Genomic DNA, 27102 nt, shown 5'->3' on the forward strand with positions numbered 1-27102 from the left:
AATTCACAGTTAAAGGGTGAGGGTACTTTTTGTATGACACAAAACTGAAAACATTGCTCTGTGATTTTCTTTTTCTTCTTCTCAAAAACTTGACTACTATTTTACTAAAGAAGCTGAAATTTCTACAGGTTAATTATATTACATACATCTCCATTCCCAGTGAGTTAGGATTCATGTCATGGCCAAAACTTGATCAACAAAAGTTATCAAAACCCTTTAAAAATCTAAAGTATACTTTCCCAAAAAAACAAAAGTGAAAGAATGAGGTTCATGTTAACAATCACATGAAGTTTCAAATGATAACACAATGTTCTTACCTTTCTACATTTCATGACATGGTATGGGAAACGCTTGGCAAGTATTCTATGTGCCAAGTCATACGGGCAGTTCAGCAGCATATCCGGATCAACGTCTGATGTGTTGGGCATGTAAGCAAAGTTGTTGCCTTTGGATGTCATCATTGTGAAAATAGCAAATCCACAGATTTGAAGTGAACAAAACAGCAAACAAACACTAAAAAAGCGTCAACAATCTGTAATCAAAATGAGAGATAGGTGTTTAAGGTAGAGCAGGATACATGCACAACGACCCCCAAAAGAAACTGTGTAAAATATTGCATAAATACCAACAAGTCTTCACTTGTCTTCACATAAAGATGGTAATGATCTATAACTTATGAGCATTCTGCAAAATTACTCCTTCTGATCAATACAAATTTTATTTTTCAAAGATTTCCTGCATGTGTCTTTTTTCCATGGTGTTTTATATGCGGTTGGTAACGTCGCCATCTGTGAATGGATTCAACTTTCTTAAAGAAGTATACAGTAATTTTTTTTTTTTCATAATAGTTTTAAAATATAACCATTCTAAAGATTAAATTCATGCAAAATCTGTGCCATGATTTTTGAAAGTGGTAAGTAGACCCAGTTACTCCTCTTTTGTTATTTAAATCCTTCATTATCAGTTGTACGACCGATAATTGGGCGAATCTGATGACAATCTTGCAAACCAGACGACTGTGACAACAGCATTGTCAGGAGAATGGGTGGTTGGATTATCACAATTATAATAACACTCTCTGCCGAGTTATACTCATTGTCTTAGGATGTGCCTCATCAAAAACTAGCCAAACTACATCTGTGACAAAGTGTGACATTTTCTTTTAAAAACCAGATTGTAAAAAATGTTAAATAAAACAAAATAATAATAAAATCTGAAGATTGTAATGGTGGATAACATTCAATTACTTTATTTTGAAATAACTTCTCTAATCTCTACACATCATGACATGTCAACATGGAGTTTAGTCAAGGAAGTATACTAGTAATTTAGTATAGTATTAGTAGTAAAGCCTGGCTTTGTTTAGATCAGAATGGACTTGTCTTCAAAGAAGCAACAATAAAATGATCAAACCATAAAATCATTGAAGAATAGATACACGTCATTATTACATGATACGATACATCAAATAATATGTTGTTGACCCTGACCTGAGGCTAGGCCTTTAGAGAAAAAAACACCTGTTGATTGACAATGACTCATGAGTAACGACAATTTAAATGCCCGAATTGATTGAGTGGGTTTTTTAGTTTTTTAGTTTTACTTTATTAAAAAAATAATAATAAATCAAAACACTATCCCATAATCCCCATCATCATAATCAACACCACACTGACACGTATCACACCTGCTACTAATAAGTAAAATAAACATGTGGTAGCCGAACTGCACCAGTACAAAGTCAAGTGTGGGATGGTTTTTTACATGAGCCTGAAACTGAAGAGGCCAGCGAGCATATAATTATATGGACACCAAGTTCAGTCATCAGTCATGTGTTTGTGTGTGTTGTGTGTTGTGAAGCGTGAACAATTCAACGAACACAACATGCCATGCCAAACACGAAACCGCTGTCAAGAGTGTCATGCACAAAAGGTTTCATTATAACTACGAAAGTAAAATACTAATAACAATAACATGTTAACATATTACCCTTTAAAAGTCGAAGATGTAAGCTTCTACGTTCAAATACCAAACTTCAATATTGAAAATGATGAATGAAAAGTACTTGTGCATGCTCTCTCGAATCTGATTGAGTGGTGATTGCGACAAAAAATTAATTACTGTCGTCAAACCTGTTTTTTGATTGCCACTTGAGGGCGGTATATAGTTGGACATGTGGAACGAAATTCAAGTAAACGCATGAAGTCAAATCACTTTCTTTCTTGGCTGCATGTCTTCAACAAGACAACTTTAGATTTCTGTAAAGACTGGAGGTCAGTAAATAACGAATAGAAAGTATCATGTTGACAGATAGAAGCATATTCTGTCCCCACAATGTGCGAGCTTAATAAATGTCTTTTTTATGTTTTAAATTTTATTATAATTATGACCTGGTGTCATGTGTTTTCAGTAGGATAACTAACAGGCGAAAATTGTTCACTATCAAAAACTAAATATTTTTTTTCACATCATCTATCCAATTTTTTAACAATAACACTTACACTTCATGATGTGTTGAAATTTTTAAAGTTTTGGTTTTACGTTGCGAGAGACAGTCCGCCACTAACAGTGCTTATGCATGCACGACATTGGAGCAACGTCACATGTTTTCACACCTTTCATTGGTTGGTATTTTATTGAATATTCAGAAGGTAGTATGGCGTGCAAAATAAATCAAAAATATTAATCCATTACTACTTAACAAATTTAATTACATTTTTGTCCTAAGGCATTTTTCATATTAGAATCCAGAGATATCATAAAATTAAAAGGCATGAAAGTAAAACACCCCACCCCCACTTGAAGCACACACACTTCATAACAATCCGTTTTCCCCCATTTCAGACCAGTAATGTTTGGTTTCAGGAGATAATAAACCAATCTATGATATTTTCTCTTTAATGTAGACTTAATATTTATTACGCTTATCAGAATTTAATACAGTATGCAGTAAGTTAAAAAAAAAAAAAATTGGGGGTCATTTTCACTTAAAATATTTTAATATTCTCCCCGTATTGGCACACCATAGAATCCCAAATAGTAACCACCTCACGTGGTCCATCTAGTGACTAAAGCAGAATGAAACTCAATCTAGCAGATAGTAATTTTGTTTTGAACTTTCGAGGTTGGATGATGTTTCTTTGACTCATTTGAATGTTGGCATAATAATGCACTAGTGATTAGTACCAAAAATCAATAATTTTATAAATGTTTGAGCATAACCAACGACAGGAAACTTTTTTCTCAGCATGATTAAGCCTGGTGAAAATAAAGACTGTGAGTAAACTGCATAGCTTCTGTCACCGGTGCAGCTTGCACAATCTTGCGGTAAACGGGAATCAAAGGTGGGGACCGAAAACATATGAGGGTCGATAACGTATGACGCTACGATAATTAATGATATTGATAGGCCTATCTTCTTATATCTAGTAGTATTAGTAAGTAGTATCTATAAATATAATCATGAATTGAAATTGAAATCATTGTCTTCTTTCCTTTTTTAATTTTTGTATAGAAAGTCAGTTGTTTCGCGATTCAGAACCGCAACGCGTTGTGGGAAGGAATATGGGGCGGTTTCTATGCAGTTTCTACAACTCACGCACGCAATGCCTTTATCTTTGTGTGGGTTCAACAGCGCCCTCTCTTGATATTTTGCTATTCGCGATAATTTACCTTATGGGCGGGCATGGTCATGAGGTACCTGGTCATGATGGTGGAGAAGTTGTGCCTTCCACATACAGCCTGACCGAATTAGTCAGTTACATCATGGAGTTTTCTTGTTTATCAATGGTTAAATAATACCTGGGATAATTTTCCGCACGTCGCCTCAATTTATCCGCCCTTTTAAAGCCATTGGACCCTTTCGGTACAGAAAAAAAAAAAAAGTTCACAGATTTACAAATAATTTCCAGGGTTTACAGAAGGTAATGGTGAAAGACTTCTCTTGAAATATTAGTCCATGAAATGCTTTACTTTTTGAGAAAACGGTAAAACAATATAAATTCTCGTTAACGAGAATTACGGATTTGTTATAAACACATGTCATGACATGGCGAAACGCGCGAAAACAGGAGTGGGTTTTCCCGTTATTTTCTCCCGACTCCGATGTCCGATTGAGCCTAAATTTCCACAGGATTGTTATTTTATATATAAGTTGTGATACACGAAGTGTGGGACTTGGACAATACTGTTTACCGAAAGTGTATAATGGCTTTAATAAAAGGCTTAATTTTTAATTAACTCCAAAACCACTGAAATTTTTCCAAAATACACCTGTGTGGTAGTGCATGTGTGTATTTTATTTATTTTTATTTATTTTTTAGTATTAATCAATGCAAATGTTCTTGTAAAAATAAATGCTTTTTTGGGGTGTCATGGGTGTGTTGTTGTAGTACGTTGTACTGTATCGTCACTCCAGTCCAGAAAAAATTGCTATATGGGTGGGTGGGGGGGGGGGCGGACACACGAAATCTCCTGACCAACATTGCAACAACAGTAACTACAACACTTTGGGGTCGGATTCAGACCAAGCTATATAAAACTAGTTAGACTAAGCTATAGATAATAGTTATTATTTGTTCCTTTCCAATTCAGGCTAGCTTCTTTTCTGCATCACTATGCCTCAAGAGTTTCATGTAGTTCGGTGCTATGCTTGTGAGGTGTTTCAAGTTCAACAGGTCAAAAAGATCTCCAAGTGGCACTGTAAGATGTGTGGTGAAAAGCAATCACTGAAAAAGGTATAATCATTCTCATTTAATCTATTTTCACTCTACTGAAGGCCTCAAAATGACCCAAGGTACTCAGAGGAATTGCCTGAAGCTCGCCCTTCAGCATTAATGCCCTCATAATTAAAGGAACATGTTGCCTTGGATTGGACGAGTTGGTCTATAAAAGCGTTTTTTTAATGAAATGCATATGGTTGGAAAGATGTTTTAAAAGTAGAATACAAAGACCCACACAAGTTTGTCTCGAAATTGCGTGGTTTTCCTTTTACTGTGCGAACTAAAACGGTCAGCCATTTATGGGAGTCCAAAATTTGACTCCCATAAATGGGCGACCGTTAGTCGACGCGGTAAAAGGAAAACCGTGCAATTACGAGGCATGTTTGTGTGGATCATTGTATTCATCTTTCTACCCATATGCATTTTATAAAAACGGTTACAAACGCTTTTCAAAGACCAACTCGACCGATCCAAGGCAACGTGTTCCTTTGAATATTATAAATTTTGTTGATCTGCTCGCCCAAGGTGGACTTTTGAAAAAAGATTTCATGCTCACCACTACAATGGGAGACTTTGGGACGCTAGGTGGCAGCAGACTTATCAGGTAAATTTCCATTGTTTACGTAGTTCTTAGCATGCGCACATTACCGAGAACAATGGATTTTACCTGGTAAGTCTGCTGCCACCAAGTTTCCTTAAAGTCACCCATTGGTCTAGCTACAATCCTGAGTGTGAATGACAGATTTGGGCATAAATAGAAACCTTTCTCATGTGTATTACTCGTTTCAGGAGTATGGACGAGGCACTGGGTCTGATTGCAGACGACATGTTCAGAAACTCAACATGACTGCTGGTGAGAGTCACGATACACCTGGAGGTCCTGGATCATACGACCAAAGTGTTATCCCAAATTGTGTCCATAGAGATGAAGAACCAAGAGTGTCGCAAGAAGGACCATATTTTGAAAAACCAAAGGTAAGTGTAGTAAACGGTAAGGTCAGATACAACCTTCTGATCATCAGAGTGTTGGTTGAAGTTCCCGTCATGACACTTGCTTGCTTGTTTGTTTGTTTGTTTGTTTGTTTGTTTGTTTCTTTGTTTCTTTGTTTCTTTGTTTCTTTGTTTCTTTGTTTCTTTGTTTCTTTGTTTCTTTGTTTCTTTAGATGATTTTCCCATCAAGGGAACTCGGCAAACTCCCACAAGGGGATAGAAACACCAAGCTGTCAACAACCAATCTCTCACATAAAAACATTGCTTTACTGTAAGTGCTTTGTTCTTCAGATTTCATTTGATCTTTTCCCCTCTTTTTACACATGTGCAGTGGTTACCATAATAATGATAATCTAAAGTATTTAGGCGGGGTATCCATTTACAAAACTGACAGGGTGAATCTGATTATTATTTTTTTATCAGCAGGTTGAAAAGGGAACATCTAAATGGAAAACATTCATGAATGATGAGGAAGAAGTGGAAGATGACGAAACGCCTGGGAACTCCTTCCAAGATGCTTCCCAACACCCTTATCTTGACAATATTGAGGTTACACTAAGCAGGCCAGAAAGGCAAAGAAGAGGTGGGAGGAAGAACGGTGGATGGGACAGCGGAAGAAAGAGGAAAAGAGATTTGGATCAGGTATGAATAATCTCAACTTCTCTGTTAGGAAATTTATTATGTTGATGATTATTAATGAACTTTAATCAAAAGAAATAGTAGCAACTCCCATTGAATGAACTTTGGTGTCATTTTGGGGAAACTTTTCAAAACCCAACTTAAGTATAATATTCAGGAAGGAAATGGTTAGCTTTGGTTATAATTTTTGTTGAGAAACGTTTGTATGAAATGTGGTCACTCATCTTTAAACAGAAATCGCAAATACAATCACAATCGCTCGTTGACGTAGTGGCCTTTACAATTCACTTTGGATAATGTGTGTATCCGCCAATTTGTTTTTGACTGGCTTACAGAGAACGGTTCCTTGTAACAGAAACAATTTCGGAGCAGTACCATCGCTGGTAGCCTGGTGCATTTCTTTTTTATCTTGACAATAAAGGTGTTATTGTGGAATCTGCCTTGAAATGCCCCCTCACCTCTTTCCGAGAGCGCATTTAAGATGTTTCCTTGCCAAACATAAACCAGGCACTTCCATGGTTAAGAGTAGAAGACAACACATCAGATTAATATAAAGGCTAATGTTTTGTTTGTTTTCTGTTTCCCTATTACCTTATTTTTGGCTTGAGGTGATGGTCATCTTATTGTTGTTATTTTTAGGACACGCCTGAGTACCCTAACGGTCAGCAAAATAGAAATACATCTTTCAGAAATGTAAAACCGAGTGACGTTAACAATGAGGAAAATGTCCTTCCTAGAGTTCCTTATCCACATTTCCAAGTTGCAAAGGCATCCCATGATACTTCCAAAATTATTGATGGTGTAAAATTTACTGAAGAATCCGGAGCTTCAGCTGGTGACTTCAGAATAAAACCAACACGGAATCCAAGTATGACTTGTGGAGAAATAAAAAAGGTGACAGCTAAACCCAAACCGGAGACTAGCAGCAAGTGGGGGCAGTTTCTTCAAGATGAGGAGGAGGAGGAGGAGGAAGACGGTGATTTCCAAAACTCTTCCAACATGACTCCAACCTGGAGCAATATGCCAAAAGCTTCGGCTGTCAACTTCAGATACAAACCAAAACAGACAAGTACAACTTGTAGAGAAACAAAAAAGGCAACAATTAAAGCCAAGCCAGAGACTAGCAGTAAGTGGGGGCAGTTTCTTCAAGATGAGGAGGAGGGGGAGGAGGAGGAGGAGGAAGGCAGTGATTTCCAAAGCTCCACCACTAGGACCCAAACCTGGAGCAGAGATGTGCCAAACGTTAACAATTCCCTACAACACCACTACAATGATACAAGTTGTGGACTCCAATTTCCATACAGTGGACAACTAACTGAAAATCAAGGCAAACCTCATACTTATCCTGATGGTTTGGCAAGACAAGCAACCAGTATTGAAGTTAAACCGCTGGGAAGTTACACTGCAGGAGATGTGACAGAGAAGAATCAAAATCAAGGAGCGAATATGGCCATTTTCTCGATACAGGATGAAAATCTGTTGGATTTTGGTGACGAGTGGTGATGTTAACCCAAGAATCTGGAAATATTGTGAGTTTACATGTGGCTCAGTTTACATAGATTGATAATTCTGGTGATGACACTTGTTTCCTTGTGTGATGACAATAATGTTATGTTAAGGAATTGATGAGGCTGGTGCCGATTAATTGGCTGTTGCTATGGTGTACTGCTGCTATGGTTGGACTCTGATGCATACAACACATCAATGCAGTGCAACAGAGACTGGCGTCTAACAAAGGCTTTAACGTCCGTTTAAAACCTTGCAGGATCATTGCTGTGCGATAAAAGCCCTCGCCTTCGGCTCGGGCCTTTATCAGACGGCAACGACCCTGCCGGCTTTAAGCGGACGTTAAAGAACTCGTCACTACCCTTCCTTATTTATAACGGGCCATCTATCTAGTGTACATGACAAGACCCTATTCTGAGGCGCAGAATATTTCAACAGGGCTTGTCTGGGAGAGTATGCCTTTTGTAATTACTCCAAAAATTAATAACCCTCAAAATTTACTCGGTAAAGCACTGTGGATGGAGTTGCTGACATTTTGAATCCTTGTTTGAGGTGACACCCTTTGAAGTAATATAGTTTTAGAAAAGGTAATTTTTTCAAAATTACATTATTGTTCCACGCTTTAGGGACTGTGATACGCATAGAACAAAATAGAAGAAAGTGCATTCTGAATATGATGGAATTAAAGTAATGACCATTATGAAATATTACAGTCACAACGCAAAAACATTCAATGGTTGGAACAAATTTATTCATGTCTGAATAATATTGTCACACAAACTAATTGAGATCAAGAAGTAACTCTCAACTCTTGGGAGCTAAACAAATAGTTAAAAATAAAGGGTTTGTTGTCAATATATTCCTTTTCTGTTCTTCTATTCTTCTACGGCCATGATTTTTTTAAAGAAGTGTCCCAATCTATTAAGCAAAGTTGTATTGTTTTGCCTAATTTATAGAATATAACAAATGAAAAGTTAGTGACTGCATAAACCTGACTTGTTTTTATTGGGTAGAAATATATGCCTGAACAATACATCAAGCCTGAATGAATCCTGTCACCATTTATCCCAACTTAAGAGCAATGTTCGTTCATTCCTACAACAAATTTAGTTGGCAAATATAAAGAGTTTCAGAGGAGTTGCTCAAGTTATGCCAAGCAGTGTTTTTGAAGTATTTCTTTACAACTTTGAAGAGCAGACGACGGCAGTATTAAATTTCAATAGCGCCCTCCATTGGCACAAATAAATGTTGTCAAATAAAGCTGGTAAACGGCAAGTTAATTTGTTAGTGTTTAGTAATGTGTTGAAAAGGGCATTCTAGATGTCCGGGTACCAGCAGTGATGTATCATCGGTCACGCGGAACAAGTAATTGCCCAACTTGAGTAACTATCCCAACCACAGTTGGGTGATTCCAACTCGAGTTTATACTATGAGGCACATTACTCAAGTTGGGCGTATAGTCAAGTTGGGACGTACACATTTTTAATTTGGAATGATCACCAATTGGGCAATAGATAAAGTTAAAACCAAAACGTAAACACGGAGTAGTGATGGAGTGATCGACTGGTGAGAAAGATTTTGTTGTTTTCGCGTTAACCAAATTGCATTAAAATGACGAAACCTACCACAAGGCAAAATGATCAGGAACTGCCAGAAGATACGAAAAAGGTAAGGTGTTATGTTTTTACTCTTGACTCTTGTGACATGTCATGTCATTTCACCTGTTTGTCTCGGTCGTGTTTTTCGTTTGGAAATGGAATGAATGTTTTTAATTTGATTGGGGGGGGGGGGGGGGTTACTTCCGGATTTCCCCTTTTTCACCTTAATGCCTTACATTTGTTCGTATCCTAGGAAAAGTGGTTTTCTTAGTATTTATTTTAAATTAGAACGAGGACCTAAAATAAGGGATAACTTTCCGTATGGCGCCACCACTTTTCAGTTATTTTTACAAAAAGGGATATCTCATTGAGGAGTGAGGTAAATTAGATGCTATATTATTTCGTATCGAATAAAAAGTGGTGGTGCCATACAGAAACTTTTCCAGAATAAGACCTATTGATGAGAACACTTTGATTTTGATTTTTTTGCTTTTTTGAAGAACTTTCGAGTCTTGAATTGAATGATTGAAATGAATTGATAGTGATACAATTAAAATTGTTGTGATATAGCAACCCGGCTCCTCCCGACGGCTGTTGAGAAAAAGGTAACCCTCCTCCCGATGGCTGTTGCTTTCCATCTGGAGGAGGGTTACGTTATCGCAACTACAATTAATATTAATTTTTTATTTTATGTTTTACGCTGTAGTAAGTAAAAATGTTTTTCTTAAAGACAGTGGACACTATTGGTAATTGTCAAAGACTGGCCTTCACAGTTGGTGTATCTCAACATATGCATAAAATAACAAACCTGTGAAAATTTGAGCTCAATCGGTCATCAAACTTGCGAGGTAATAATGAAAGAAAAAAAACACCCTTGTCACAGGAAGTTGTGTGCGTTTAGATGGTTGATTTCGAGACCTCGAGTTCTAAACCTGAGGTCTCGAAATCAAATTCGTGGAAAATTACTTCTTTCTCGAAAACTATGAAACTTCAGAGGGAGCCGTTTCGCACATTGTTTTATACCATCAACCTCTCCCCATTACTCGTCACTGAGAAAGGTTTTATTCTAATAATTATTTTGAGTAATTACCAATAGTGTCCATTGCCTTTAAAGGCAGTGGACACTATTGGTATTTGTCAAAGACCAGTCTTCTCACTTGGTGTATCTCAACATATGTATAAAATAACAAACCTGTGAAAATTTGAGCGCGATCGGTCGTCGAAGTTGCGAGATAACTATAAAAGAAAAAACACCCTTGTAACACAAAGTTGTGTGCTTTCAGATGCTTGATTTCGAGACCTCAAGTTCTAAACTTGAGGTCTCGAAATCAAATTCGTAGAAAATTACTTCTTTCTACAAAACTAGGTCACTTCAGAGGGAGCTGTTTCTCACAATGTTTTATGCCATCAACCTCTCCCCATTACTCGTTACCAAGTGAGGTTTTATGCCAATAATTATTTTGAGTAATTACCAATAGTGTCCACTGCCTTTAAAATATTTGAAGAATATTCTCTGAATTTGTATGTAATTTGAATACTTACAATTTTATTGACAGCCCAAAATCCTGACAGTTTTATCAGGGAAAGTAAGAAAAGGCGGTGGAAAGAGAGGACGCAAGCCATCTAAGATCGACCAGAATGCAAAGTTAGAGAGAAGTCGTCAAAGCGCTAGAGACTGCCGGGCACGTAAGAAGCAAAAATACCAACTACTGGAAGAGATGGTGGCAAATAAGGAGAGTTCAATCTGTGCTTTGAGACAAGAGCTTGATATGGTATGAATAACTTTGTGTACCTCTTCATTTGGCTGTGTCAAACAGCTTTCCTAGTGCCTCAATTTCATTGAGCAATTGACGCTCCACTTTGATATTAAAAAATCTTTACCATGCCTCTTTAACTGAGTTGTTTGTCAAAACTTTTGGAATAATTTTTCTTTGAGAATATCATTGGAATATTGAAACCTCTTCAATTTGGCTGTGTCAAACAGCTTTCCTAGGGCCTCAATTTCATTGAGCAGTTGACGCTCCACTTTGATATTAAAAAATCTTCACCATGCCTCTTTAAAGACAGTGGACACTATTGGTAATTGTCAAAGACCAGTCTTCTCACTTGGTGTATATCTCAACATATACATAAAATAACAAACCTGTGAAAATTTGAGCTCAATTAGTCATCGAAGTTGCGAGATGATAATGAAAGAAAAAACATTGTCACACGAAGTTGTGTGCTTTTAGATGGTTGATTTCGAGACCTCAAATTCTAAACTTGAGGTCTCGAAATCAAATTCGTTGAAAAATACTTCTTTCTCGAAAACTATGTAACTTCAGAGGGAGCCGTTTCTCACAATGTTTTATACCATCAACCTCTCCCCATTACTCATTACCAAGTAAATTTTTATGCTAATAATTATTTTGAGTAATTACCAATAGTGTCCACTGCCTTTTTTAACTGAGTTGTTTGTCAAAACTTGTTTGTATAATAATTTTTCTTTGAGAATATCATTGAAATATTGAAACCTTGACAACAAAGGTCCTGATAATAAGCACAGGGGTTTGTTCTCTTTTGAGAAAATATGAGTAAACTGTGAATCACAAAACCACGGTATGCTGAAATCTCAGACCACTCAGAACTACCTTCCATTGAGCCCTTGCACAATAATAATTGCTACTAAATAGTGGAAGCCCAACACCAGTCTTGTAATCCTCATTTGTATTCACAAAAGGATAAAGGTCTGGAATCTGAGATTACATAATCATCCTGGAAAAGGGGAGATTTTGAGGATGAATTCCAGTCCCCATTTTGTAAAGGGGAAACAGAATTTTACAAAGTTATGTCATTTTAAGACGTGACCTAAGACATGACCTTTACTTTGACCTTTTTAGTTGAGTGGAAGTAGGTCAAACCTTGTGGCCATTTGTTGCTCTGGGGGCATTTTGTTACTTTTTTAGCCACTTGCTGCTTTTATGGTTATTACTGCTTTATGAAACTTGACCCAAGTTGTTGGTAGGAATTTTTGATTTCTAAACTTGGACTAAAATAAAGTTGATTTTGTTCTCTTTACACAGTACAAACAGTGGTGTAAGAAAATCGACCAAGGAACCATCCCACCTGAAGTCTTCGAGACCTTACAAATGACCGAAACAGGCGACACTACAGAAACAGACAGCATGTCTCCATCAGTGAGTGTCAAGAAAAATATTCCGGAGATGTGAGGAGAACAAACTGAAAGTCTGTGCTTGTTTTCTAAGAGCTATGATTGGTGTATCAATCTTAGTTGCTAAATGTCGTGTGATGTCATAATACAGATCACTATGGTGATATTGACAACAGCTAATCTGAATTCTTAATCCCCTTTCACACTGTATCTTTTATTCCTGTAGAATACAGCCCTTGGGAGGCCCAGGAACTTTTCTTACCCTGTGGTTACAATGTACATGCAGGCCTATCCCGATTCCACGGGGTTCCGGCTGCACATTTCAAGAATACCCCCGGGGTTTTACAGCTGACCCTGGAGCAGAGGTGGCTATTCCCAGGGGGGTATGCTCAATTGCCAGGGCAGACCGGGGGTAAAGCGATCATATTGTGAAAAGGTTGACTGTTATTCTACAGGGGCAACCCAGGGGAATAGAGACCTGAAAAGGGCTTCAATATTTTGAAAACCCAGCTGTGGTTCAACGTCGGCGGGTTCTTGGGATTATGTTGAGATTGTTATTTATTTCTATTTAGTTGTGTGGATGAGAGGCAGAGAATCGCCAAGGTGGCGTACTTTGTGCGGACTGTTGTATTGTATAAATCTATGGATTATAAGTTACTTTCAATTCCACCGGAGGTTTATACTGTTGTTGTGTACATAGTAAATATGTAAAGTTGTAACGGGTATGTTTTAATATTGTAAGAATTTGACAGATAGTTTATCAATTTTAAGTCATATTGAGAGAGAAATGTGATATCAAAATGCTGGTTCCCCCTAAATCAATTGTTAAAACAATTTGATTGATTTGTTTTGTTCCGAGTGGCACCCCAAACAACAAACAAGGGAGACCACATAGAGTTATATATAAGAACTAGAGGGCGCACTGGCCTATATACGTGACCTGGTATGTGCACAGGCGGCCTTTTTCTAAGTTGACAAAACGGGCATCGCACAGCGTGTGTTTGTGCGGCCATTTTGTAGTTGACAAAACAGCATGGCGTAGTGGTCAATAAACACAAACTCCAACGTGTACTTACTATTCAACTCGTGTACAGATTGGCGCGCGCGTGTCTCTTGCGGTCCCGTCGCGTTTGTGCAAGAAGCGTCACCAGTGCACCCTCTAGTTCCTGATATAACTCTATGGGAGACCATCAATCAACATTAAGGCTCGTTTTGTAGCAAAGCTGGTAGAGCACAATAATCAAGAGGTCGCAGGTTCAAATCCCGCGCATGTAAATTATTTCAAATTTACGCCGTCAGTTTCCTTTGTTGTTACGTACTTGACATTTGAAAAATGTGCACACGTACTAGGTTGGTCTTAAAGCGATTGTATATGTTATTGTAATAGTAACCCTGTGTTTGTTTTCAATTCTATGTTAGTGTACACCTGTATTTGATTTTCTAAAATCTAACTTGTGAAAACTTCCATTTCAAAAGGTGGCAGTGTTTTTGAGATATTGGTGAAAATCTGGAAGCAGTTATTTCCATGCTGGAGGAATGATTGGGACGCTTGGTGGCAGCAGACTTACCAGGTAAAATCCATTGTTCTCGGTCATGTGCGCACGCCCAGGACTACGTACACAATGGAAATTTACCGGGTAAGTCTGCTGCCACCTAGTGTCCCAAAGTCTCCCATTGGATACATAATCTGAGAAGCGTTACTCGGTTTGAAATTTTGGGGGATAAAAAGTGATATCTTGTTATAAATGCAAAACAAGAAGCAGTTAATGCATAACTGTCACCACCAAATGGATATAATGGTCCAGCATTAACAGCTTTTTAAATGAGTCCAGGGCAACAATAGTGTGTAAACCCAAAAGTTGTCTATTTAACCATCAAATTATAGATGAATATAAATTTTAAACATATTTATGTATCATTGTAATATACTATGCCTGATACGGGGCGAAGGGTACCCCTACCATTGTTCCCATAGTTTACACACCAATTTCATCTAACGAATGGGAGGTTGGTATTCTGAAGACACAATGGGAGGTGGGGATTATACCATGCCCCATTGAGCACTAACAACATTGTATAGTTTATAAAAAATTATCAAATAAAGAAACAATATTTTTCCTATATTTTATTTATGCAAGCATCTTCTGCATTTTTAAAGCGTGGGAGTACATTTGAAAGATAACAGTGAGTTTTAAATGACAAAATAAATGTGGAATACATACAAAAGAGCTTAGTGTACTTGGAGTTTTCTTGATAGGCGTCTCAACAGGTGTCTTGTACTTTTAAACTACAAATAGGTACTGGTAAGATGTGAGAACTTTCCAATGGTTATCTGCTAAGCAAATGTACGCATGATAACAGTCCTGGGTGGTATTTTGGCTACTATCCTTATTCTGGTTAGCGAAGCTTTTTGTGTTTAAGCAGCTCTATGAAGTTGAGCCCATGTGAATGTGTAGGGGCTGACAAGAACCAGGTTGAGATATACGCCACCACCTTTTAAAAGGGGTGGTTTTGCAAACCGCGGCATTTTCCAAATCCAGTTTGGAGTTCTTCCAACTCAGTTGAAAGAACCCCAAGTTTTTTATCTATCGTTTTCTAGGATGGTAATATGCTACATCCATTCTTATTTTATATTTATAAGCATAACATTATCATTACTTAAAAATTTTTGCTTAGCAGAAATCAGCAGGATACCAGTCACATATGCTTCATGTGAACTTGTCTTTTGGCTGGTAACCATGTTCTGGTTAGCATCATTGTATTGTGCTTAGCTACTTTTTTGTGCTTTTAGCAGGCTATAAAACTAACTGGGCCTTGATTTAAATGTTGATTATTTCATATTACATAACTCATTTTTCGAAAATTCTTGTATCTTTTAAGTCCGAGCATGACGACAGCAGTGTGTGACTTTAAACATTTAAAAGCACAAATCCAACAAAACATGATCCCACCAATTTTAAGATAAAGATAGTTTCCATTCCCTTAGCCATACCAACTGCCACTATCCTGAGTCAAGTAAATACAATTAACAGTAACTGCTGACTTTATCAACTTCAAAATACTTAACTCTACAAAACAAAAATCATAAATTCTTATTCTACTGTCGTAAATGAATACAATGCTGCCTTAGTTCAGAGCACATAGTGCCGACTTTCAGGTCATGTCAAGAGTTTTTGTTAAGACTATGAGGCATAATATATTCAGTGTTCTCAAATCTAATTTTCCAATTACACACAACAATCTGATGAAAATTTCATTAAATAACTGATGTTTTAGAGAAAAAATAAACCATTTTTGTTTTGTCAGTGATTGTGTGGATGTACCATATTTAATTTTGAGAAAACAAACTTTGGGTAAACAGGTTTTCAAACAAATATTTCTCAGAAACATTTGTACTGTTTTTCTAGGTGACGAAACAAATGACGACAGACTAAAAAGCTTCAACTTTGTATCATTACCATTTATGGCTTGTCATGGTTGTGCCATTTGAGTGTGGGTTCGAATCCCAGTCATGACACTTGTGTTCTTGAGCAAGGCCACTATAATTCCTTCACCTTGAGGTAAAATGGGTACCTGTGAGGGCAGAGATGGTTCTTGTGATTGATTAGCTTGGTGTGCTACTTACTTGGCAGCACAGGCTTTATACTCCACAGGGAGCTGAAATGGTTTGAGAACTTAATTTATTAACACTAACACTTTAAAGGGAAGGTACACTATTGGTAATTGTCAAAGACCAGTGTTCTCACTTAAATGTATCTCAACATATGCATAAAACAACAAACATGTGAAAATTTTAGCTCAATTGGTTATCGGAGTTGGGAGAAAATGATGAAAGCAAAACACCCTTGTTGGACATATTTGTGTGCTTTCAGATAGGAATAAAAGACTTCTAGCTAGAAGTCTTTTATTATTTTAAAGTGAGAAATCACCTCTTTCTCAAAAACTATGTTACTTCAGAGGGAGTCGTTTCCCACAATGTTTTTTATACTATCATCAGCTCTCCAATGCTAGTTACCAAGTCAGTTTTTAAGTTAATATTTGTTTTGAGTAATTACCAAATGTGTACCTTAAAAATACGTTTGCTAGGGATAAGAAACTAAGAATTGTAACCAGCTTTTATTTATTTCAGTAAACTTCTGATCCTTTTTACTACCCATCACCATAATAGCTATAAGATCCTAAGAAAACGGTCTTGGAACATATCTGTAACAAAGAAGAAATATAATAGTCAGTCAGAGTTTGTAATAAGTCAAGATTAGACAAAAATAATATGCTGAAGATTCTTACTTGATTTTTAAAATCATTTCTACAAATGTTTGTACCTCATGAGATGTTTATTATTATTATAAATCAAGTTGCTTTCACTGTTTAAAAAGAAATGTAAGTTTTAAGGGGAAAGATATCCAGGCCTGATACTTCAAGGAGTGGGGTGTCACGGCTGAGTGGATAATAAGCACCGAACTCAAGCTCTGATGCTTCTGTTCAGCAGAGAGTGGGTTTGAATCCCGGTTGTGACACTTGTGTCCCTGAGCAAGACACTTCACTATAATTGCTTCTCTCCACCCAGGGGTAAATGGGTACCTGTGAGGGCAGAGATGGTTCTTGTGATTGATTTAGCTAAGTAGCGCATAATGTTATGCATTCCGCACAGGCTGTATACTCCCGCAGGGAGCCGAGATGGTTTAAGGAATGATAAGACCCAGTGACCAGGGGTAATATTGTCCGAAGCGCTTTGAGACACCCCTTCGGCTGAAAGCACTATATAAAAACAGGATATTATTATTATTTATATCAAGGAGACAACGAAGGTGATTGCCTCCATGCCCCTGGTCATTGCCTTGGTACCCTTAAAATGCTCTTAGTAGAAATTTACAACTTCCTATGGGGTGCCCTTTACTAAGAAGAAAATGCCTTGGTGCCTTTGCCCTTGCAAAAACAAAGCATACAGGCCTGGATATCTTTGTAACATTATCTGACAATTTAAATGTCTTAATGTTTTGCAATTTTTATTCTACGGATTGTTTTGTAGGGTCCTTGTAGTTTCATTTGTTTGGATTGCTGTATATTTTCCTGTTGTAAAATTTTTATATTTTTATAATTATTTTGTTATGCGCTTGTGTACATTTTATGGAATGGGCGCAATATAAATGAATAAATAATTATTATTATTAAATTATTTAATTACCGTTTGATGGAGTTTTAACTTCCTAGTAAAAACTGTAGCGTTTGCTGCTGGGTCGGATGGCCACCTGGTTTGGTCCCTGCAAAATCAGAGTTCAATGATTATGATTTAGAAGATTAGTTTTTCAAAGTGAACGATACTCGAATGAATTTGTCTTCTTCAGTATCTATCTATACATGTATCTAGAACCTATGAAATGTTTGAAAGCATGGCATGGGCTTTGGCTCCAGCTTAAGGCTACATTAATTATTTTGGAAACCTTTGTGGGAGTCAAAAATTTGACTCCCATAAATGGCCGACCGTGTTAGTTCGCAAAGTAAAAGGAAAACCACGCAACTTCAAGGCAAATTTTTGTGGATCATTATATTCTACTTTCAAAATATCTTTCTAATCAAATGCATTTTTACAAACGATGAACAAATGCTTTTCAAAGACCAACTTGACCAATCCAAGGCATTTAACCTTTAACCTTTTATTTACTTCACAACAAATAAGATGGATGCCATCCACAAAAACACATGGCTTTGACACCACTTTTACTCAACAGAGGCCATTATAACATATCTCACAATGCAGATTATCATAATGAATAGTACTTTTGGTTAACAGGGAATTCTGGCCGATCTTACCGTGACGTAAACCTCTCCATCTGGGGAGAACGATGGCCCAGCTGACGGGTACCTCTCTCTCTCAAGATGCAGTGTAGGAGGTTCTGGTGGAGGCAATGCAGGCAGATAAGAACGCTCCTACAGCAACAAGTAAGTAAAACAAAAAAGTGGGATTGTTTTTTTTCTTTAGAAAAGGATTCATTCTAACGTTCTCCAACAAGAAAAATATTTTTTGAACAAAAAAGCCCATGATTAGTGTCCCCGCCCTCTTCCTTTTTAGAGGCCACCTCTTTTTATAAAAAAAAAAAAAGGGGGGGGGGTTTTCTTCAAAATTCATTCTGACCATCACCAATGAGAAAAACAATTTTATGAACAAAAAAGCCCTGCCGGTTGTCTGAAAAAAAAGAAGGCCCTCCTCCTGTTTTTCAAAATGCCTGGATGCGAGACTTGTGGACAAGTCCTTAATGGTCCATTGCGGTGAGATGGTCAAGTTGTGGCGGTGCTATGGCGAGTACACTGCTCTCGTGCGAACTGCTGGTTGCCAACTTCTTCTCCACCGTATAGTCATGACAGCAGTAGTAGAATACCATGGGAATCGCAGGGAGAGTCGGAACGCTATCCCCGCGAAAGACATTTAACGACTTGTCCACAAGTCGTCTAGGATGCTAAACATGTTTTGTTTTTTTGGCCCAACTGTAAAGAGTGCTTTTTCTTTACTCACCCTCTGCCTAGGCAACATAAAAACATCCATAGATGAAGCAACGCTTCCCTCATCTTCAAAAGTATGGAATGGCCTCTTCATTGGATACTGGTCCACTGGGTGTAATGGCGTTTGCAAACAGTAAACACAGCAACAGATGAAAATAATGAGGAGGAATAGAAGAAGAAGGCCACCGCCCCCAGCGATGAGTGCTATGGCCAGCGGAGTCAGCTCTGAGAAATCAAAATCAGACAAACTATTGGTTAGTATAAGATGTCATATACCGGTAGACCCCTTGCAATACGTGCAGTTTGCCTCGTAACATTGAGTATGCAAGCGCACAAGCAAAAGGTCCCTGCTAACCTGTGAAATACACTTGATGTAAGGGCGGAATTTCCTGCATCGTAAGCACCAATTCTTTGCTCACCGTATTAAGCAGAGCCAAGAAATTGGGCCACGGTCATATAGACCCCTTGCAATATGCCAGCGTACTCACATGTGCCTATCCTGGGTGTCACTTTGAGTTTTAAAATCATATACAAAGATGCACAAAAGAGACTTGACACCCAAAGTTACGAGCACTGTTCAGAGGCGTGCTCTGTATTGTGTAAGAAGTCAATAGCTCCCCCTTGCGCAACGCGAAATGCTACAGGTACGCTAATGTCACGCACATGTTTTTACACACAGAGAACAGCTACCGCCAATGATCTGCCTCCTTTTTGAGATTGGGACGTCATATGCAATGGGTCTATAGTAAGGTTTGCGGTAACACCGTGTTATGATAATCTCTAAAAGAGTTTGGGTGGTTCTGAAAAGAACCGTCTTCTTTCTCCAGAAGAACCACCCCAACTCATTCAGAGATTATTATTACATGGTGTTATCCCAAACCTTACTATACCGCATTTCAACCATGCAAAATTTCAAATCCTACTTTAAGATGTCACTTCAAAATCTCTGTTGTCTTCTGAATGCCTTCTGAACGATGACTATGCATATAAGCTCTTAAGCAGAAACTCCCTGCTAACCAGTGAAATACGCTTGAAGTAAGCACAGAGTTCCCCGTTTCCATTTGAGCAGATTCTATGTTTATGGTAAGCAGAGCCATGAAATTGGGCCCTGATGGTTCTGGAAAGAACCGATTGTCTAAACAACTCTTGTACATTGCAAATGATTTTGATGAATTGATAGATTGATTGAAGTATACGTTTCAATCTTTTCAACTATACTTAATTTACTTCATAGGAATGCAAGACAAAGGATGAGCGGCAAGAAAGTAAAAAAACACAATCCAGAGTCTTTAAAATGGTGTTTTGGCTCCCGCTTCACTGTAATTGGTAAGTTTGACACTTTCATTACTTGGTTATTAGCTGTTATGAAATTTGTCTGATATAATCCTTTATACATGTACATGGCAAGGTACAATTTGGGTGCACGTGTAATGTAACTTTCACCCAAACTCTATGCAACATTACTCATTTCAGGCACTAAATATGCATAAACTTCGGCCAATCAAAGTTTGGATTGGTCAGCCAATCAGGTTCAAGGTATGCCATGTTTTGTTGGAGTGTGAGGCCAATCATAAGCAGTGGTTCCTACCAGTAAAACAAAACTGTGGCAAACAACAATGGAATACCTTTAGACGGTCCTCTTTAACAGTATTGCGCGTGCTCAGACCTATGCGCACGCTCAGAGCCACAAAAAAAGGGCCGTTATGCCTGCTGCTGCCAGCGTCTCAAAAGTCTCCTATTAGAAGGTGTTTATTATTATTACCTCTGAGTCCAAGGTGTTTATTATTCTTACCTCTGAGTCCAAGTGTAAAATTTACACTTGGACTCAGAGGTAAGAATAATAAAAACCTTCTAATAGGAGACTCTGAGTCCAAGTGTAAATCATTCATGCCTATTTTTTTAACTTGTGTATATCATTTGGTTAGTGCGACAAGGTCGTTTAGCTCACATTTTCTGTGTAATTGAGTTGCAATATACAAAAGGTGCTTTGTTTCTGTCTGAATAAACTATAAAGGTTTCAATTTTGTCATAAGTGCAAGTGGACTTGTCTCAAACATGGCCGAGTGGTTAAGAGCACCGGATTCAAGCTCTGGTGTTTGATCAGCAGAGGGTGGGTTTGAATCCCGGTCGTGACACTTGCTACGTAAAATTAGGGAGAAGGTGCTTTCTGCTCTACTGGCCAGGCTTCGGACTGATGATACCCAAGCCTACATCCGTATGGACTGTAAAGGGGGTAACCCTGTTTCAGCCCAATTGTAGCCCACACCTTGAAGTGGCCTTCACGAAAGTGGAGTTATAACCTATGCTGCACTGACCCAATGAAATAAACAATTAGTACAAAGAAATCATGTGATTTACCAAAAGTTGGTTCCTCTGTCGCACAAGTGGAACCAGAAAACCCAGCAACACATCTGTAAAAAAAGAAATTGATTGAAACAATTTCAGTGACAAAATATTTGTGAATTTCAGCTTCATTATTACTTGATTGCTCAAAGTTATTCACCTCTTGAAACATTCCATAAAGAGAAACTGCAAATATAACCAAGAGGTAACTTGGGATTAGTTTAAACCTGGTTGAATGACGTCTATAGCAGCATTACGGCAGACATTTTTGAAAGCCTGTAATGAATTTGATTTTTGTCTAAATTGTTTGCCGGCAGCGAAGGGCTGATGTTTTTATCAACCCAGACTTTCCGTTGTGTACCATGCACAGGCAGGCACCTACCGTGATATCATGCTTTTGTTTCAATTTACAATAATTATAACTAGTTCTTAAATTATGTAGCAATGTGTTTTACATTAGTGCCCTAGTCATTTGGGCCAATAACATTCCCGCAATCTTTCTCAGCTCTCTGGGCAGTATATGCCTCTCTTAACATTTATGCATGACGTCATAATTCTTACCCAAAATGAAGCTATGGGCGCACATCCTCCACCACTTGCAGTGGCTGCGCCCATAGCCTCGTTTTGGGTTAGATTGTGACGTTTTCATGCATAAATACTAAGAGAGGCGTATAAAGCCTGAGTTAACGTGGCACTCCAAAGGCTTTTTCAAACACACAATATCAACCTCTACCCTCGCAGGTACTCATTTATACCCCTTGGTAAAGAAAAGCAATTATAGTGTCATGACCAGGACTTGAACCCACACCCTGATGACGAAGAGTGACAATCGGTTCTTGAAAACATGCCTTGTACAATGTAAAATCCCTTTCAGCAAGTATTAATTTTGTTTAATACCCATTTCTAAACCTTTGTCCTGTTGTCACAATCGGGCAAGTCGGAAAAGAAACACTCATGCTGCTATTAACAACATTGTCTATTCAGCACATAATCTAGCCCCTGAAATATTATTTTGAAATGTTACTTACGTGCATACATTTGTGTAGGTGCTATCTACTGTACATGTTCCACCGTTTAAACACTCGTCAGATGGACAGAGTTCTGAGATAAACAACACAAAATATAATGTGAAAGTCAAGTCTACAGCTTTCAAAATTTTCTATGTCAACTAAATAAAAAACAATCATAATGTAGCTCTTATTGACCTTTTGCGCATAATGTCGTGAGAAAATCTTGCAGAGGTCAAAATAATTTTCTCACTGGACTGTCCTGTGCACTGTGCTTACATAGAGCACATGCGAGTGCACACATTTAGTAAAACCGTGGTTGACCACTGGCTAGCAACGCATATTGGCAGTGACGCACTCACTCGAACAACTAAACCAGCGCGATATAACAGATGTTAAATTTGCATAGGGGATAAAGAATATTAATTCTTTTTTGTTTTGTTTACCCATACACCGATGTGTATTAATGGCACTGTATACTCAGTACTTTCCCGAGTCCTCTGAAAAAATATCACAGGCTTGTTACTCGGGTGGGATTCGAACCCATGACCCTTGCAATTCTAGAGCAGTGTCTTACCAACTAGACTACCGAGGTTGCCCGGTAGCTAGAGGCAGTTCGAATCCTATGTTTTGGCAGCGGGTACCGCAACGATATAAGAGATGTTAAATTTGCATCGGGGATAAAGAATATTAACCAGCACGGTTTGTTTAGCAACAGAAAGGTCTATAGTTATCCTTAAATTAGTTAAACACGCTAAAGCTTACTAATAGCTGTGTTTATTTTCATCATGATTTTTTTCTAAGATGGCGCAAAATGACTTCTAGTAAGTCAGATTTGCATGTGGATTGAGAAAAAAAAAGTGAAAATCACAGAGCAATGTTTTCAGGAGAGTCGTGGTAATACGTTGTATTGGCTAAATTAATATTTTTTTAGAACATATTTTTCTTGTGACACTGTTTTACTCATTTCTTAAAAAACTACAGCACCTCAGCAAGTAATATTTTAAGGGAAGCTTTCTACCATCATTATCTTTAAATAATAACAATAATAATAATAGACTGTTTTTATATAGCACTTTTCACGCCCGAGGGGTGTCTCAAAGCGCTTCACATTATTACCCCTGGTCACTGAGCCTTAAATCATTCCTTAAATCATCTCAGCTCCCTGGCTGGGGAGTATAAAGCCTGTGCGCAATCGTGTTAGTTTAATGTTAATCTGTGGACATTGTGTTTTGTGTCGTACAAAAAGTACCCAAACACTGTAAAATGTACTTTACCCTGGTTGTTTATGTTGTTAACTGGGTCAAAGTAAAGTCCAGATCCAGTTCTAAATTCTCCCTCTGCACTCAACTTTCCGTTGAACTGATTCACAATCTGCGCTTCCGTTGCCGATGACGCGCCGTCAAACATCAGGATATTGTCTGAAATGATGCTACCGGATCTCATATCAACCACAGTGGAGACTAAGTAGCTAAAACTGCCCAGGAAAGCTGTATCAAACTAGTTCAGAAACAAACAATTTATTCTTATTACTTGTCAAATTTGTATTTTGTTGTATCACTTGCGGATAAAATAACACTATTTAGTGGACACCGACAACCGTTGTGGTGCCACCGTGGCTAGTTTTGTCATGTTGGGTGGGCTTTTGAAACCCTGTCCAGGTGGTATTTTTGTGACCATGAACATATTTTCCTAGGGATTTTCTGGGGCTCTTTGTTGCAAATGGGCAGGGCACCCTTCTTCAACTAATCAAGTGCAGCTCTGTAATAAAACAGCGTCGTCACGCTCATTCGCGTGGCCAGATCAGCTTTCAACCAAGTCTACACCAACATGTGTTCCCACTTCTGCCCCCTTCAATACCTCCATTAATACACAACCTGTGCAGTCCAATGGTTTCATATGGTTGGTCAAGTTGCTGCATTAACATTCCACATAACTATAACTGCAGTTTGTTAACTTTAAACCCCTTGTGCATTTCCCCTATAATAATCCAATAGAACAAAACGTTCCTTGGGACACCGATCCTTTTTCTGTTTCAGGGCGACATAATTGGAACTCGCCCCATCCTAGCCTTTAGCAGGAAAGCTCCTTAATACCAACTTCAAATCATAAATAAAATGTAGATTTGTTGTCAACACTAAGGGGTAATTCTGTTTGGATAACTCTAATTTGCATTTTTTTTTATATTAATGCCAAGACTGGCAAATGCTACTGAGAGTATAAAGATGGTGAAGGAATTACTCAGATTTGGGATGACTTTGTACGGTCCTATCACTGGATACATGAACATACCTCATCATCGAATCGGTTTGCAAGTGCCATAAACTCATTTGATCCTGGGATATTGTAGTTATTTAGGAAGGGTGGATTGTTGTCAGCGCCGTCCAGTCCAATGAGCCTGGTAGTCAGCTTGAACTCACGTACATCTGGATGAAGAACAGAGATTAATCTTAATATTCAGTTGGAGAATTTGAGTCTTTACAGAGTCCTGTCTAGCAACACACTGTCAAGATCAACATTGTTAGTGTGTCCTTTTTCTGACTGATAGATTTCCAAGAAGGGTCTACAAACGTCATCAGAGAGCTGCCCAACATCTCCTCTAGGAGTGACCCCCTTCCCCCACCCCAACTACCCTCTCTTCTGGCAATGACCCCCCCCCCCACAAAAAAAAAAAAAAAAAAAAAAAAACTACCCTCCTTTCTGGCAAGGAACACCCCTCCTCATTTCAACTACCCTCTCTTCTTACAATGAACCTCCCTGTTCCCAACTACCCTCTCCTCTTACAATGAGCCCCCCTTCCCCCATTCCAATGCTCTCTTCAAGCGATAAACCTCTACCCATAGTGACCCTCACCCATATTCCCCCCTTGACCCCAACTGTATAAGGCCATCCGAGAGAGAGACTATTTGAAAGTAGTAGGTGGTGACAATAGAACCTTCGATCTTAATCCTTATATTTGTAAAACAAAACAATACAATAACTTACTCAGAGAGAACGAGTTAGCCACAACCACATTGTTAGTGGAAAATGAGTTTGTTGTTGATAAGGCGCTGTTAAAAGCATTCATGATATCTCTAGAGGTATGTCGACCATTGCGAGTAAAATAGAGCTGGAAAGTCACTACTGTGTTGAGGCCATTGATTTGATGGGTGAGACCAGAGACTCCAACAAACTGGGCCCCAACTGAAGTCTCACGGAAAAACTCGTCCATCTGTTAGTTCAAGAGAGAAAAAAACATTATAACTAGGGCTGTGCCACTAGGTTCCATCATGATCCAGACTTTTGAAATAGTTTATTAAATAATAATAATTATAATAATATAAATAATAACAATAATCAATAATCAATATCAACCACAAGGCACACCACCAACCCTGGGCAAGAAAGCTCAGTTGGTAGAGCACCGGCACATTAATCTGGAGGTCGTTGGTTCAAATCCCACTCTAGTCAATTCTTTGTTCAACACCAAAAATAATAATAACTATAATAATAATAATATTGTGCTTTTCACAACTGCAGGGCTTCTCAAAGCACTCCAACATACATGTATCACCCCCCCCCCCCCCGGTCACTGGGCCATTTAGTTCATTCCGTAAACCATCTCAGCTCCCTGGGTAGGACACAGCCTGTGCAACAAATTTGCGCTACTATTACTAAGCTATTATCAATCACAAGAACCCTCTCTGCCCTCCCATTTTCCCCTGGGTGGAGAGAAGCAAAAACAGTTTAAAAGTGTCTTGCTCTGGGACACAAGTGTCCTGACCAGGACTCAAACCCACACTCTGCTGAACACCCTGCTGAACAAGCTGCGCCTATAATATCCATCCTCGCTCCCAGGGATGATAAATCTCACCGCGCAATTTTTCTCACAGCATGCCTTGCTTGCTTATAGCGCCTGGAATTGGTTTATAAAAATATGAGATTCCCGATGGCCGATCCACTCTACACAACTGATCAAGTATGGTAGCTCGCAAAAGAGGCTTTAAGTCAAAGAGCAACTGATCCCCTCTCATTCTTCTGTGATCTTGTGATTCATCTAACTATTGACCCATTGCACGCACATCACAAGCGGCAACTGTGCCACGCTCACCATTTTGGTGGTCAATAGGTTTATGTGTAAACACCACGTCGCCTAAAATGCACGCTTCACTGAATAACGCACAGTTACATTGCCCACCAGTATTGTGGTTCCAAGATTATCCTGATGATGACGTCAGGTGAATTTGGTCAATATGCAGTTTAGGATGACCTTGTAAGTAATTCATTTGAAATGGAAACGTGCTAAAATACTTTCAACTTAAAAAGCGCAAGGCATCCTAAAAGCGCTATACAAGTAAGTGTTTAAAAGTTTTTAACAAGTGTGCACGCAAAGTGGCAACTTAGCTATCTAGTGAGTCTAGCTTGTGGTTTAATAATAATAGTGGCTTCTTATATAGCGTGCATATTTCACTCAGTAACGCGCAAGGCACTTTAACATACAGTGTTTCCTGAAGGTATGTGGGACTACGTTTGAAATATGAGGCCTAATCCTTTTACATTATGTCTACAAGGTGCTGTTGCACAATATGCTGCCAATCAAACCAGAAACACTGGGGCAAACCCCTTCTCATTTCGATAAGTGGACAGGGTTCTTTTAAGTGCGCTACACA

At 38.3% G+C, this 27102-nt stretch overlaps 4 protein-coding genes across 10 annotated transcripts in view; 2 read left to right on the forward strand and 2 right to left on the reverse strand.

The window, feature by feature from the left end:
* Positions 1 to 2113, reverse strand: part of LOC139949453 (uncharacterized) — a 14571-nt gene extending 12458 nt beyond the window's left edge. Inside the window, exons 1-2 of the mRNA XM_071947797.1 lie at positions 1990 to 2113; positions 318 to 532 (exon numbers count right to left, since the gene is read on the reverse strand). Of these exons, the coding sequence (XP_071803898.1) occupies positions 318 to 461 (144 nt within the window). The 5' untranslated portion in view covers positions 462 to 532; positions 1990 to 2113. The remainder of the gene's footprint in view (positions 1 to 317; positions 533 to 1989) is intronic.
* The window catches only part of LOC139949452 (uncharacterized), a 22526-nt gene extending 4008 nt beyond the window's left edge, over positions 1 to 18518 (forward strand). The window contains exons 1-6 of one of the 5 annotated variants that reach the window (XM_071947792.1): positions 2160 to 2273; positions 4594 to 4736; positions 5511 to 5696; positions 6135 to 6353; positions 6990 to 7879; positions 18397 to 18518. In XM_071947792.1, coding sequence (XP_071803893.1) covers positions 4617 to 4736; positions 5511 to 5696; positions 6135 to 6353; positions 6990 to 7853 — 1389 coding nt within the window. In that variant the 5' untranslated portion in view covers positions 2160 to 2273; positions 4594 to 4616 and the 3' untranslated portion in view covers positions 7854 to 7879; positions 18397 to 18518. Of the gene's footprint in view, positions 1 to 2159; positions 2274 to 3256; positions 3345 to 4593; positions 4737 to 5510; positions 5697 to 6134; positions 6354 to 6989; positions 9072 to 18396 lie in introns of those variants that run through there. The other 4 variants (XM_071947791.1, XM_071947796.1, XM_071947795.1 and 1 more) reach the window with 4 other exon arrangements.
* LOC139949454 (cAMP-responsive element-binding protein-like 2) lies at positions 9235 to 14325 on the forward strand. The gene is made up of 3 exons (XM_071947798.1): positions 9235 to 9524; positions 11011 to 11226; positions 12517 to 14325. Exons 1-3 carry the CDS (start codon positions 9468 to 9470, stop codon positions 12661 to 12663), a joined length of 420 nt encoding a protein of 139 aa, XP_071803899.1. The 5' UTR covers positions 9235 to 9467; the 3' UTR covers positions 12664 to 14325.
* The window catches only part of LOC139949450 (hyalin-like), a 29278-nt gene continuing 16891 nt past the window's right edge, over positions 14716 to 27102 (reverse strand). For all 3 annotated transcript variants that reach the window (XM_071947788.1, XM_071947790.1, XM_071947789.1), the window contains exons 12-20: positions 25439 to 25664; positions 24746 to 24879; positions 23731 to 23953; positions 22475 to 22547; positions 21462 to 21514; positions 19117 to 19328; positions 18417 to 18533; positions 17791 to 17866; positions 14716 to 16808 (exon numbers count right to left, since the gene is read on the reverse strand). In XM_071947788.1, the coding sequence (XP_071803889.1) occupies positions 17813 to 17866; positions 18417 to 18533; positions 19117 to 19328; positions 21462 to 21514; positions 22475 to 22547; positions 23731 to 23953; positions 24746 to 24879; positions 25439 to 25664 (1092 nt within the window). In that variant the 3' untranslated portion in view covers positions 14716 to 16808; positions 17791 to 17812. The remainder of the gene's footprint in view (positions 16809 to 17790; positions 17867 to 18416; positions 18534 to 19116; positions 19329 to 21461; positions 21515 to 22474; positions 22548 to 23730; positions 23954 to 24745; positions 24880 to 25438; positions 25665 to 27102) is intronic.

This window comes from Asterias amurensis, chromosome 17 (genome assembly GCF_032118995.1).
Source record: "Asterias amurensis chromosome 17, ASM3211899v1".
Taxonomy (NCBI): Eukaryota; Metazoa; Echinodermata; class Asteroidea; order Forcipulatida; family Asteriidae; genus Asterias; species Asterias amurensis.